Here is a 13,919-nt window from a genome sequence, read left to right as displayed (position 1 = left end):
CCTCCGTACCCAGGTATTGTTTAGTGTCGTGCGGATAATAATTGGTGTAATTAGTTTGGTGTAGTTAATTTCTACGCCTTCTGAAGCTTATATAATATGATGTGTTAAAAATAACTCTGAAGCACTTCGATCTTTGTAATTCAAGTGCTAAGATTTGTGGAATGAAGAAACAACTTGGTAATGTATTATAATCAAACATTATTAAAAGTTGTGTAACGTGGAGTACGTTATGGTCAGATATCTATTATGTGTAACGAACGACCTACACCTCTTATGACATATATTATTATTTATTAGATTATTCATTTGTACTACACTGACTTCTCTACATTAATATTGTGTTCCATAGACTTTCCGTTGCGCTTTCGTTAATGTGTAAAACCTTATATAATTTGTCTGCTTTCTCTGCATATATTGTGAGGACATGTTGCAACCAAACCGTAGAGTTTCTTAATATTTGCATATCAAGTTCCTAAATTAACTTGTTATCTTAATTAAATTTAATACGTCCACTTTTTGACCTTTTGATTTATTATTTTACACCGTTATAGATTGCGCAACGTGTTTTACGTCTATCGAAAACAAATTTTATTATAGTTGCGGCAGTTCATTTATTTTAAGCATTGATAGAAGTAATTGACTTAATCTTAATTGAGTTTACTTTAACTCTAGTTTAGTTTTCAACAAAATAAAGTTTTAAACTAATAAATCTATGGAAAAAATAACTAGTCACCGCTACTACCATCTCCCGAATAACATTTGAAAACACTAAGAAGTTATTGGAAAATCAAATGGCGTCAGTGAGTTACAATTTTACCAGTAAATTGAGATAATGAACTGGTAAAAATCTAACTTCTGTTCTCAGTTATATAGTTACTTTTAAATGCTAGTATATTCATACGGAGTTTATGAATCACCTTATTTATCGCCGTGATTTAGTTGCACCAAGGTTCCAATTTGCAAATTGCCTTTACAACAAGGAAGCAGTAATGGGTTGGATTCGACGTTAGCTACGGAACACAAACGGGCTTCCTGCGGAACGCAAATTGGTCTGTGCCCAGCCAAATCGATCCTTGAAACAATTGCTGGGCGGTACCACTCGTTTGGTTAATTGTAAGACTTCAGTTGACTTCCCGTCCTTAACCTATGAAATTACTGGTATTTTTAACAGACTTAAAAAGTACTATTTCGATTTAATTTTTTATTATGATTCGCGTAAGTACAATTGTACTTTTATATTTAAAATTTGTCTTTTGTATGGTTTTAAAATAATTTGCTTGAAATATAGCATGAACTTTATGAAGAAGCCTCAATAAAAAACAATCCAAAATCCAAAACTAATTGCGAAAATCAAAAGTTGTTCGGTTTCATATCCCTTAATAAACTAAATAACGTTAAAATATTCAGATAAAATTACCGTGGTAGCGAATAATCGAAAAAAAATTCGCCGAAGACCCAGAAAGATCTGGTTCTTCTAAATGAATTCACTTCCTGACAAGACCACTCAGAAATAATTACTTAAATGCGAAAATTTGCGAGATCGTTGCACCCACCCGTGAATTTGTCGGATTGTTTAACATCAAAGGCAAGTTCATGGACCCGATGGCATTTAGAGAGTTATTATAGACACTTATTCATATGTTCCGCCTAGTTTTGTAGCCATTCCTCATTTATAATCGTTTACAGCTAGACATTAACGATGTGATTTTGGGTTCCGTGTTTGTCTTCTGCTTTTCCAACTTTTTTTTAACCTTGTTGACTTATTCCGGTTAAAAAATGGAGGCTCACCGTGAGCTGTGGTATATTAATTAGGCTAGTGAAGATTTATAAAAAAAACATATCAAGGCAGGGTGTGCCGTTAAAAATACTTTGTTTACATGCAGTAGCTGGCACATACTTCTGGCTGTATGTGGGTCGGTGCACGGCCAGCGTATGAGCTATGTGAGGCAGTAGGTTAATGTATGTATCATTACACTGTTGGTTTGGTGCCAGCGGTTACGCACTGGGATTGACTGCGCCATAATTTACCGTGGGTTCTTATAAATCTATGTTTGTGAGGGCATTGGACAAGTTACTTTTTGTCATCCCAATAATTGATGGACCAAGCTCGTAAGTGGAAAACGTTAAACAATCGCCTATAAACATAGCAACACTTCACAGGGCATGCAAGGAGCACGTCATGCAACATGCCGCCCTGGTCCATCAAGTTGAGGTGTAGGTGTTAAGCCTTTTGTGCCTGTAATTACACAGGCTTAAGGCTGCCCGTCCACCGGAGCGGAGCGAGGCAGCGGAGCCGGGAAACGGACTAATGCGGAGCGCCGTTGCGTACTGAGTCTGGTTCACTTAAGAGCAGCGGAGATTTTGTGCAATCCTATTGGTTAATATTTCTCAGTTTCTCGGCTCCGCTGCCTCTCTCCACTCCGGTGGACTGGCAGCCTCAGACCGGAACTCAGCATTGCTGCTTACCGGCAGAAATATAAAATGATGTAACTTTTTTTTCTAATTCACAAGTTAGCTCTTGACTGCAATCTGACCTGGTGGTGAAAGATCATGCAGTCAGTGGCGTGCACTTTATAGAAGCGCAAAAGCGCTGCCTACCCTACAATTTCTGTGTCTCATAAAGAAGATTTTTTCAATTTCGTGCATCTTCCTTATTTATGCATCCCCTGGTCAAAAACCCTGTGCACGCATTTTATATCGCATGCAATCTAAGATAGTAGCGGGCTAACCTGTTAGCGATATGGCAGTTATTTTATGCCAATAATGATGGGTATCATCAACGGTTTTTTGGGGTCTATCGACATCGTACCGGAACGCTAAAAACGCTTGGCGGCAGGATGGTTACTACGGCCGCAGCCTGACCGCATAAAAAATAAAGGTAGCGGCAAATATACGTGACGTAATTCGAATATTTGCTGGGATAGTACCAGACGCAGTCCCCATTAAAGTCTCGAAGATCACTAAGCAATGTAGGTATTTGAATGGCCGGCTATTTCTGTACGGCCTTTGTTAGTTACTCGACGCCTTCCATGTTCAAATATGGCTGAATACCTCGCCACGGTAATGAATGGCGAACTATGTGTGAACATTTCTTATAATGGACATAATAGTACGCTCTATTGAAATGATAATACTCCTTACAATTTTAATACAATACAGTATGCCATATTTCTATAGCAGTTCTAAGCATACCTACGTCATATAAAATGACGAATGCGTATAAAAATTGCGTCTTTTACTGCCAATCCTAAACACCGTATTCACGCCCTACATAGCGAATTTTATTCACTATTCTATGTCGCGAGGAATAAGGGTCAGTTTTTAATACATTGACAGAAACTCCTCAGCTTGCTTCGATGACAAATGTAGACACACCTTTCAGTGTAGGTATATGAGCTAGGTATACATCTATTTCATGAATCCGGTTTTGTCTTTAAATAACGCCGTAAAATGTTATGACAAACTGATCGCATATTTGTTCACCCCACTCGTAGCTATATTAAATATTACCTAAGATTTAAATCTCGCAGAATTTCAGTTTCCCCGCGTCTACTTCTTACTTCTACAATGTACACAAGGTTCGTCGGTATCGATTCAGTTTGCCAACAAGACCAAAATTAGCCGAAGAGGCACAACTCCAACTAAACCAGTTCAGCTATTACGAAGATTAACATGCTTTAGCATATATTCATATTCTTAGTGTCCTTAAATTTAATTGATCTTTGTCTGTTTTGTTTTTGTGGATGAAATCAGTAGCGAATGCGCTGAAAGAAAAGCTGTTCTTTCGGTTTGGCAGTAATTTCAGAGAATTGCAAAAAGAGGTTTATTCTTCATTTGTCACGGCCAAATGAGCGTTCACCTTTACCAGAGAGTTGCTTATCAAAAGGTTTAATATTTACATAGCTATCTACTGTGTATCTGTTATGCTGGTTCTGAACAAATAGCAATTTAAATATTGCGAAATTGTGACAAAGAAAATTCGCTTGTTATTTTTAGGTCATTGTCCTAATGAACCGCGAATATGTTACTAAAAAACGAACTAAGTACTATTTAGATATAGTTTCGTACCCAAGGGGTAAACGCCTAGATGGGACCCTACTACTAAGACTCCACCGTCCGTCTGTCTGTCTGTCTGTCTGTCTGTCTATCCGTCTGTCAGCAAATTTCAAGTGTCTTAGCTACCACATATGCTGAAGGTACTTATTTCTGTTGACGCTACAACAAATACTAAAACACAGAATAAAATAAATCATTAAGTGGGCTGCCATTCAAGGAACGTGATTTTTTGCTACTATTTGCTCGATATTGATAACTGTAGATACTTGAAATGTTCACTGAAAATTGAGTTATATTATTTACTTTGAAAATCAATAATAAAATTGAAATAAAAACAATATTTAAGGGGGGCTTCTATACAAAAGAAATGGTTGCGCGAGTTATTCTCGCACTTCGCCATTTTTTTTGTCAAAAAAATTGCGTCAATAAATTCTGAAGTGATGAAGACGGAATGCTCTATTCTCTCCAAACTTTTTTTTTGTCATAAAGGTTGCCGCCTCATTATGAGCGGCAGTTATAAAGAGGTAGAAAAAAGTAACGTAGATTTCTTTAAAAAAAATGGTAGAAAGTCAAGAAATCAAAGTTAATAGTACGTTATCTTACTAGATTCCAGATCGGGGTAATCGTAGTTGATTTATCTTACACTTTAGCAAAATAATTTATAAGACCCTCCCAGAAGAATGAGTGAATTAAGCTCTTTTAAAAACGAAGACATTAATGCTTTAGTACTTGTACCTGTATTTACTAAGGGCATATGTAAGCTACTTCATCATTTCTAACTCATAACCGGCAAACTAAAGGTCACGGGTCGCGGGTCAAATGTATGAACCCCGAAAGAGGTTGCTGAAGTATGAGCGGTGATTTACACTTGGATACGGCGATCGCCGTTTTTACTGAAGTGCTTACCCAAATTAAAATACCAAAATTTTGTCTTCCAGCGGTGTCAGCAAGATGGTCGGCGTTGCGAGCGGCTGCCATACGCCGCGGAAGTGCTCGTCGATTGCGCCGCGAAATCGCAGCTCTACGTGAGACTCTTGATGATGTCTGCGAGCCTGGTGACTGCGCTCCCCAGCCTCACACTCGAGCACAGCTGAATAGGAGGATCGAGGAGCTCAAGGTAAATGAAACCAGATTATTTTGGGTGTTGACAAAGTTGACTTGCGGTGCCAAAAGTATTAGCAGCTCCAGGTGAGACTTTCGTATACGTCTGCGCTCCTGGTAAATACTTTCTCTGGCCACAAATTAAGGTACATCTGAATCAGGAACAACAAAGGATAAAAAATCCTGGTTGGTTAGTACCTATAAAAGTCCTGGAAGGATTCTATGTATGCGTACTTACATCAAATTTTACAGTACCAAACGCTCTTTCTTCCTTAGCCATTATTTGTTGGTTGGATTGCGCCCTTTGGAGCGAACCTTGAATTATTGTACATTCAAGAAACGGAAATAACTCTTCATTAGATATGCAAACCTGGTTAGACCCCTTAGTAATTTTTGAATCCTCTTTCAAACACCTCATCCATATTGGAATTTGGTTGCTAAATGCAATTTATTTATACCCAATGTTTATATATGAGTGATTCGAAACTATTTAGCAAGTTAATTATGAAATTGCTTATGACCTATAAAGACATTCCGTTATCAATAAATTATTATTATTATGCAACCTTTAGCAAGTAATCTGGCAACCTTTCAACTGATATCATACATCTAAATTGGAACGCATTAAGAATCAAGATAAGTATCGTATAAAGCGACTCTGTGAGTTATCAGATAAACTCGACTTGGTTTAATTTAATCCGGGATCCTATTCTTTACTATTTAGCTATTAAAATATGCTTAAACGAGAAAGGAAATTCAAAATAAGTAACTATAAGTATCCAAGGAGGCAATTTAATTAACAGATCATATTTGTTCTACCCCCCAGGAGCGCCTCTCCCGTCTTCTAGAATGCAAGGTGTCGATGCTGAAGCTCACTGTATCAGTGCGTCGGACGCTGGGAGAAATGGAGTCAGATGACAACGGCCTTACAACTGACTTGACAGCCTTACTTGCTGCATGGGACGATGCTCACCAACGGTTAGTACCTATTGTTAATCGCGGGTAGTATATTTTTTTAAGAAAACAACATACAACTTTTTTTTATTAATTATTCTATCGATAGCCTATAACAGTCCACTGCTGGACTAAAGGCCTCTCCCAACCGGAGGGTTTGCCCATAATCACCAAGCTGGAGAGACTTTCAGAGACAGGTGCTACTGCCTCTCCTCTGTTATATTTCATTTGACGCTTCGTACACCTGCGGAAAGAGTTGACAAATGTATTCTGAATTCTGATCTGCAGTCATCACATTCGCATTGGTTAGCGCTTAATTAAGTCTCCACTGAAGAGTTAAATAAATACACTAATCGTCTTAAGTTGCGGCAGTCATAGAACTTGACCCAATTCCAAGCCCTAACATTACAACAATCATGAATTTTCTCTTTTATCTTAGCACGTCAAACGAACTGCTCTCACTAGAGAAGGCAGTATGCGCATGGGCAGAATGGGAGAGCGCTCTTCGCGAGCTGCAAGGCGCGTTACGTGGTGACCTTGCGACGCTTCAAGCGCTTCATGACCGCGGCACGGCGCTGGCGGATCACTCAGAACTGACTGCTCATATAAGACAGCTCGCTGCGTCGCTTCTGGATAAGAAAAAGGTAACAATTTATTTGGTTTATATAGTAGTAGTAACCTCGAATAAAAACCTTTCTTCACTGTAGGACATTTTCCGACCTTAGGCTTCTTCGCCTTCTATATAGGTGTTTTTTTATTTATATCATGTGAGAACCGAGCTCGTAATCGACTTTAAAGTGTTTCTACTTTATTTCCCGGATATCAAGTTATGAAACATATAAAAAGGTAGTTTTAAGAGAAATTAACAAATTCTACTACGAAAAATACACTGTTTCGATAATTCCCAAACCTTTTTCGAAAAAATAAGTGTAAACCTATTGAAAACCTCATTGGCTCTAGCTATATGCTGTTTTTGTTTCCAGGGTGGATCAACATGCGATTCATTGTCTGACTCCGGTATTTCTGATGGCGACAGCGAGGGTGCCGGGTGCCGCGCACGCAGGCTCAGTGCTTTACGCGAGCTGGCACAACGTCTGCAAGCCGCACTGGCGCCCAACTCACCCGCACATCGAGCCATTGCTAAGGTACACAATGAACACTTGAACATCTCTGAAATATGTCAGTTTAAGGAATTATATAAGTAGACGTGTATAAACAAACTCCAGAAAAGAACAATACAAAGTCCTTTATCTATCTGTGTATGTCTCTTTTTTATCGGTGCCGCTGTTCTTGAGATAAGCCTAGAACTCTCCAAAAACTTGGGTGTCACATTAACATATAACCAAACAATAACTATACTTTTACTATGAAATGGAAACCACCGTGGAATGGTGCAAACGAAGTTTGCCGCGCTAAAAAAATCGGGCTGGTCCTTATCCCTAAAAATGTACCAACGCTTCTGTGTCAGTGGAGGAATTAAACACTGTATCTTGTTAAAAGTAGGCATTCAGGACAAATTTCTTAGTGTCTATATGAGTATAAAAGTTTATATACTTGTTTAGATAAACTTCAGTTATTCGCAAATCGCAGATACACTCGGTTTTTAATTAATTATCTTCATCGTCTGAACACCTTCGATGCTAATGCAACTTTTCCTTTTACAGCGCATGGAACAGACGGAGAATGAGGTGAAAACTTTACAAGAATCATGCCGGGCTTTAGTTGAACAGAGCATCCCAGACATGAAAATAGATGATGTGACGTAAGTATATGTAACATATCTGCCTTCTCAAGATAACGGCCGATTGGCGCAGTGGGCAGCGACCCTGCTTTCTGAGTCCAAGGCCGTGGGTTCGATTCCCACAACTGGAAAATGTTTGTGTGAAGAACATGATTGTTTTTCAGTGTCTGGGTATTTATCTGTATATTATAAGTATTTATATGTATTATATTCATAAAGATATTCAACAGCTATCTTAGTACCCATAACACAAGCTACTCTTACTTTGGGGCTAGATGGTGATGTGTGTATTGTCGTAGTATATTTATTATTATTATTATTATAAACAATTCCTACTTCCTTATCACAAACGCCAGCCAAGCTTCAGTGCGACTGAGTCTGATGTTAATTTTTAGAGAAGTAAATGAAAGTTAGGTGTAAAAAATAATATAGGAGACCCATATAAAAAGTCACACATAAACTCGATTACGAGACCTTCAATCTGCTAGACCATAGCACAGTAAATATATTAAAACAGTATGAAAACTACGAAATATCGTGCGAACAGACAGATGCACGTTTTTACGAGGCCTCTTTAGTCGGGGTTACCTTGTCGAGACAAGCGGTAGTGTAAGTAGGCTGTGTGGAGTGTAGGTAGTTATTTATTTTTATCAATAGTCTATTTTCGATACTGCTTTAGCTTATATATTTACTGTGACCATAGGTCGCTTGAAAGGATTTCTACTCTCTACGCTCTTGCACCACTTGATTTGCTTAATTTTGTAAGACCATCAAATGAAAGGTCTACTAACGCTGAGTATTCCCAGTGCGAGATCGCCTCTCCGGCATCTTGGGAGCCCAACACTCATCAGTCTTCCGTGATTTATTTATATAAATTATTTTTGTCTCTTCAGGACCGACCACGCGATCGCCGTATCGAGTAACAAAACCGGTTCCGGAGATCCCGATTACACCCCTCGCAGCGGATGGGTTTGGCGCGTACTGCGATCCTCAATCCCCATACAACTATGCCTCGTTGCTTTACTCCTAGCAGCCTGGCTTGTTGAGCGACCGAGGTGCTGCGATGCATTGAATTCGCTCGCCCAAACCTTGACACCTCAACTACGTTACGTACGGGGACCGCCACCAGTGTGAACTGTGAACGCATCTTTATAATATCCTTGTGTCAACTTGTTGACAGCTGTCAAAGTCACAGCTGTCCACCTGAAATCTGTCAATGAGACAGTAATTATTTTCTAACTATCGGTAAATGGCGTTTTCTAGTGTCATCCGACATTTTTACGACGACAACTTTAATTTTTACATTAGCGTTTTCGGTTTATATGAGAATCTAAATATCGATAAGTTAAGGAGGTTAATATGTCATCCGACATTGTGGACTCGGTTAAAGGTTATAGATAAGTACTATATGTAAAAGATCTGTCAGTAAGAATAGATGTTATCGTTACTTAAGTAAATATCGATAGATTTTAATGATACCTAATATCGATAGATGAGTAAAAAAGATTACAGACACTTTAATGTGCTAAAAAAAATACACGACGTGACGACTTAAAATATCGATATAATATTATGTTACAGCAACATATCGATATTTATATAAGATTTCTGTTATGGTAATGAAATGTTATTGCATTAGCAATAAATTTTAAGTTTAGCAATAATTTGTAAGAGTCTGCACAACAAAGCCGCCAACCCCAAGCCTAGCCGCAAAGGCGGCGGCTTGTTGTCCACGGCTTTTTGGAAAATATTTTCGTTTATTTGTGTCGAGATGTCGAAGGCATAACCGCGATTTTTACGCGCTTAATTTCACAAAAGCCGCCGGACTTCGTGGCCAGTCGGAGGGTTTGATGTGTAGTGTCCTTATAAGTAATTTCTAACAAGAGCGAGAATATGATGTTTTTACTAAAACGAGTAAAACTTTATACAGAATAAAAGTTGGAATTGGATAATTGGAATTTCGTATGGATGGATTACATAGTTTTGATACTTAAAAAATAAATACAAGGTATGTAATCTATGCATTGACGAATGTTGGAAGGAGCCTCTGTTTTTATAGATAAGGGAAAGGATGGGTTTGCTAGAACAATAAAAATAGCTTTTGCTATAAAAAAAAATGTTCGAACGCGTTAGAAAAATGTTTAACACATAACGCGAGTCTTTTATTTTAAGGTTGTGACATTTGAAACATCAAATTAGTGTTGTGCTATTTTATTTTATCGTTAATATTTCACGTGGTACATTCGAGTATGTGTGGTTTGGTTTTAAAAGTTTGGTTCATAATTAAATCCATAAATGTTGTGGCAGATGGGGCACTTATAGTAATGTATGTTTGGTAAGAGACTAGAAACGATCGTTTTAAAATAACTAAGCAAGTATTCTATCGTCAATTTGAGTACTAAGCGTTAAGAGAAGGTTTACTTACTACAATATGTAGCATTAGCATAGGTACCTAACTGTAACTCGTGCATTTTTTTAGGACCAGGCTTACTGTTAGAGACTATTGATTGCTCATGCAAAAGTTCAAACAATAAATGGAAAATGTGTTCCCGAAATAATATCATCTGTATCAGATGAAGTTCAAATTAGCTGGTTTATAGTAATAATTTACTAACAATTGACATTATCGATAAGTTTCTATAAGTATACCTATTTTAGTACAATTAATAAATAGGTTACTTAATAAGGGTGTGTGTGCGCTTAGTATGATTGAAGTTTCATCATGTTTCAAGTACATTTACTTACTTTATGAGTAACTAAATTTGCGCTCTTTTTCCTATATTACCAATAAAAACTGGCCCAAATCTATACAATATTTATGATACAGCTATGCAAATCTTAAATTTTTTTTTGAGATATATTTATCGATAATGAAATTTATATCTTTTGGTCATCACTAAAGTTAGCTATATATATTCTTTGAAGTTTCTAATACAAATATATAAATATATATTTTTAAAGTATTGAAGATATTATAAATTATATTTCTATAATTATTACAAAAACAACTTTATTTCTGATGAAGTCTGCTTGGTATTTCAATTTAATTTGTTTTTGATTATTTTATACTGAGGCGTTAAAGCATAGCATATTTTTGTATTTAAGTAAATAAAATGAATTATATATGCCTTTCTTGACACACATCATATAATTAAATAAGTTCGTTCGTAGTTTAAAAGCTCGAATTGAGATAAGAGAACATTATACTAAAAAGTATTTAATAATTTTATTTAAAAAAAACATTTCGAAATCAAAACCTTTTTCTTTTTTAAAAGAGCTATTTTTCTAAATCAATTTTGTTAATACGAACGGACTTATAATAAGAATATGTAAAAATAATTTGAACGGCAGAATATCAAGAGTTTTGTCCATTTTGCAGGAGTAATTTCAAAGAGTTTTTATTTCTCTTACAATTTTGATACTTTTTATATAAATAATATTTTCCCCTAGATGTGGCTTTTTAGATTATAATATTAATTATGTAGTATATGACATATTAAGACTGATAAAATGAAAGTATCGCATTGCTTTTATATAATATTTATACTATTATAATTTCATTATAAATATTTTTGAGCACTTTAATTATTATAATACATATTCTACTTATTATGTATATTTAATAGGTGACATTTTCTCGTTTTACGATTATAGAACAAATTATTTATTGATATAACATAAAACGTTGGCGTAACTAAAGAATCCCTTATTCTAATTTTTATACTTCTTAAACACTTTGTAGATTAATTTATGTCACCACACAAGGTTTCGCGATCAAGCCACCTCTTACACAAGTCTAAGTATCACAAAGAAAATATCACACTATCGCAATGAAATATATATGTGAACGCAATTTTAAAATACTTTGTAAAAAAATAAACAAGTAAACACTTTAAGCAATATTTTATTTTCATGCACGCTTATAAATTACCTTTCTTTTTAATGTTCCTCATATTTAAAGACGTAATATGCAATCTCTTGCTTGTGCCTTATTTAAACACTAACTCTTTACTTAACATGACAAAGATTTTTTTTGTGTTATTTATTAAATTATAGAAATTATCTACAAAGTGACAGTGCCTTAACATCAACTCATCAAAAAAAAACATAGTTACGCCATGTTACCTTTATTTATTAGTGTTGTCTGCGAATATTATTTTAATGAATATTTATAAATATAATATGATGAATATAATTCTTTATATATTATATTGTGTCCCAATTTTGTTATTGTTGATTTACATGAAACTAGTATTACCAACAATATTATATTTTAATTCAAATAATGCATGTTATGTGGAATTATATCTGTATTAGGTTTTCTTCTAATTTAAGTCTAAGTGTGACATTTTTTGCGGTAAAACTAATGTATGAAATATATTTTATTATTAATACAGAATAGTATTAGTACATAGGTAATATTTTAGAATTAATTTTGCCGTATAGGAGAACTGGTAAGAAAAAAGAGAAACATTTTTTTAAGTGTAGTAACACTGAACATAAATAATTTCCCGCCAATTAAATCAATTTCTAATTCTTACTTAATTAATTTGAGTGTTTATTAAATTAATTTTAAACACAAGCTATTTTTAGTAGCTGTTATTTTATCATTTAAAGGGAAAAGGATTTAAATTTAAACAAAATTTTTTTTTTTTTCAGTTTTAGATCATGTTTCTTATTTTCAAAAATGGAAACCTTAAATAAAACCCCAATTAATTGTATTTAGACTATCAAGTTAGCATTTTTGTAGTAGATATTTCAATGTGCCTTAAATATAAATCGTAATTTTTCATGTTAACAAACGTGATACCGGAAGTTAGGTACTTCGTAAATTTGGTATATACCTATAATATGGTCGAATTAAGTGTGCACCATCATTCTTCTTAAACATATTCCAAGTTTATTAGGTTTTAAAAAATGTCCCTCAGAATCCTGGATTTTTGTCATTTGACTTTTTTGTTGTTTTCGCTGGTAAAGCTGTGGACATGGTTTGGTGTCTTTGAATTAAACACGGTTTTAGGCTTTTTTTTACAACTATACTTTTGCTATGCTATTATTAAATAATATATGACATGAGGCAGGTTATTTTGCATAGATTCAAGATGTCCATGTCTTTAAACTTTAAATTGTTTTATACGTTAACGTTAAGTAATTACATATATGCATTTCTAAATTAGAATTATTTCTTAAAATTACAATTTCTTACATGTATTATCGGAACTGTATGACTTACTTTATTTATGAAAGGGGAGATGTGGTGTGCAATTAATTTTGGCAGTTAAAATATACAAATTTACTCCAGCGTCACCAATTTTTTTTCATGAAAACTTACAGTTTTGTGGTCATCTTATAACAAACAAACGTTTAGAATTCCCTTTAAAAATAATACGCATTCATGATGCTTCTAAAGTAGTAGCAAAAATAAGTAGAAATTTACACAAGAAATCATTAATTCTCTGTTTTTCCTGTTTACTAGATAAGTTATGCATCGTGAATATTTTGCCTTTATTTTGTGTCATATTCCCTATAATCTTATTTTAGTGTTTAAAATGAATAAAATAATTCGTAAAAAAATGTTTTGAATGAGACATGTAATGAACGTGCATTTAATTATTTTTTTTCATAATATAAAATGAAGGGAGCATAATATAGGTTGCATAACATCATGTTGGATTTTTTGAATTGAAAGTAATAAAAATAAAAAGTTTTTTAAATATAATTTTGTTTTATTACCAAGAACACCTACCTACCTACCTACCTATTCGTACTACAAAAGGAAAGCGGACGTATCTGCATTTTTTGCCATACTTTGCATTCAAGCCTTTTAAAATTTTAATTGGGTTATCTGAGGATAACCCAATTAAAATTTTAAACACGGACAAAAACACGGATAAAATCTAGCTAGGATAGGCAGTCCGCCAACTCATAATATGTGCAATTTTGATGGAAGTAACAAACGATATTATTATAAAATTAAAGTTATATTTGGCTAAATCTAAAGAAAACCTAGGCAAAAATAAAAGTATATACTCAATTTTTTCTTTCTTATATTATCTGTTGTCCGCGT

At 34.8% G+C, this 13,919-nt stretch overlaps 1 protein-coding gene across 3 annotated transcripts in view; it reads left to right on the top strand.

Moving 5' to 3' along the window:
• The window catches only part of LOC120633617, a 383,246-nt gene extending 372,493 nt beyond the window's left edge, over positions 1-10,753 (top strand). For 2 of the 3 annotated variants that reach the window (XM_039903865.1, XM_039903864.1), the window contains 6 exons: positions 4,995-5,173; positions 5,984-6,135; positions 6,551-6,755; positions 7,095-7,256; positions 7,776-7,873; positions 8,746-10,753. In XM_039903865.1, coding sequence (XP_039759799.1) covers positions 4,995-5,173; positions 5,984-6,135; positions 6,551-6,755; positions 7,095-7,256; positions 7,776-7,873; positions 8,746-8,986 — 1,037 coding nt within the window. In that variant the 3' untranslated portion in view covers positions 8,987-10,753. The remainder of the gene's footprint in view (positions 1-4,994; positions 5,174-5,983; positions 6,136-6,550; positions 6,756-7,094; positions 7,257-7,775; positions 7,874-8,745) is intronic. The other variant, XM_039903863.1, reaches the window with a different exon arrangement.
• Positions 10,754-13,919: the final 3,166 nt, after the last annotated feature.

This window comes from Pararge aegeria, chromosome 22, assembly GCF_905163445.1.
Source record: "Pararge aegeria chromosome 22, ilParAegt1.1, whole genome shotgun sequence".
Lineage (NCBI taxonomy): Eukaryota > Metazoa > Arthropoda > Insecta > Lepidoptera > Nymphalidae > Pararge > Pararge aegeria.
Note: the sequence above shows the minus strand (reverse complement) of the source record. Positions and strands in the feature narration are given on the sequence as shown.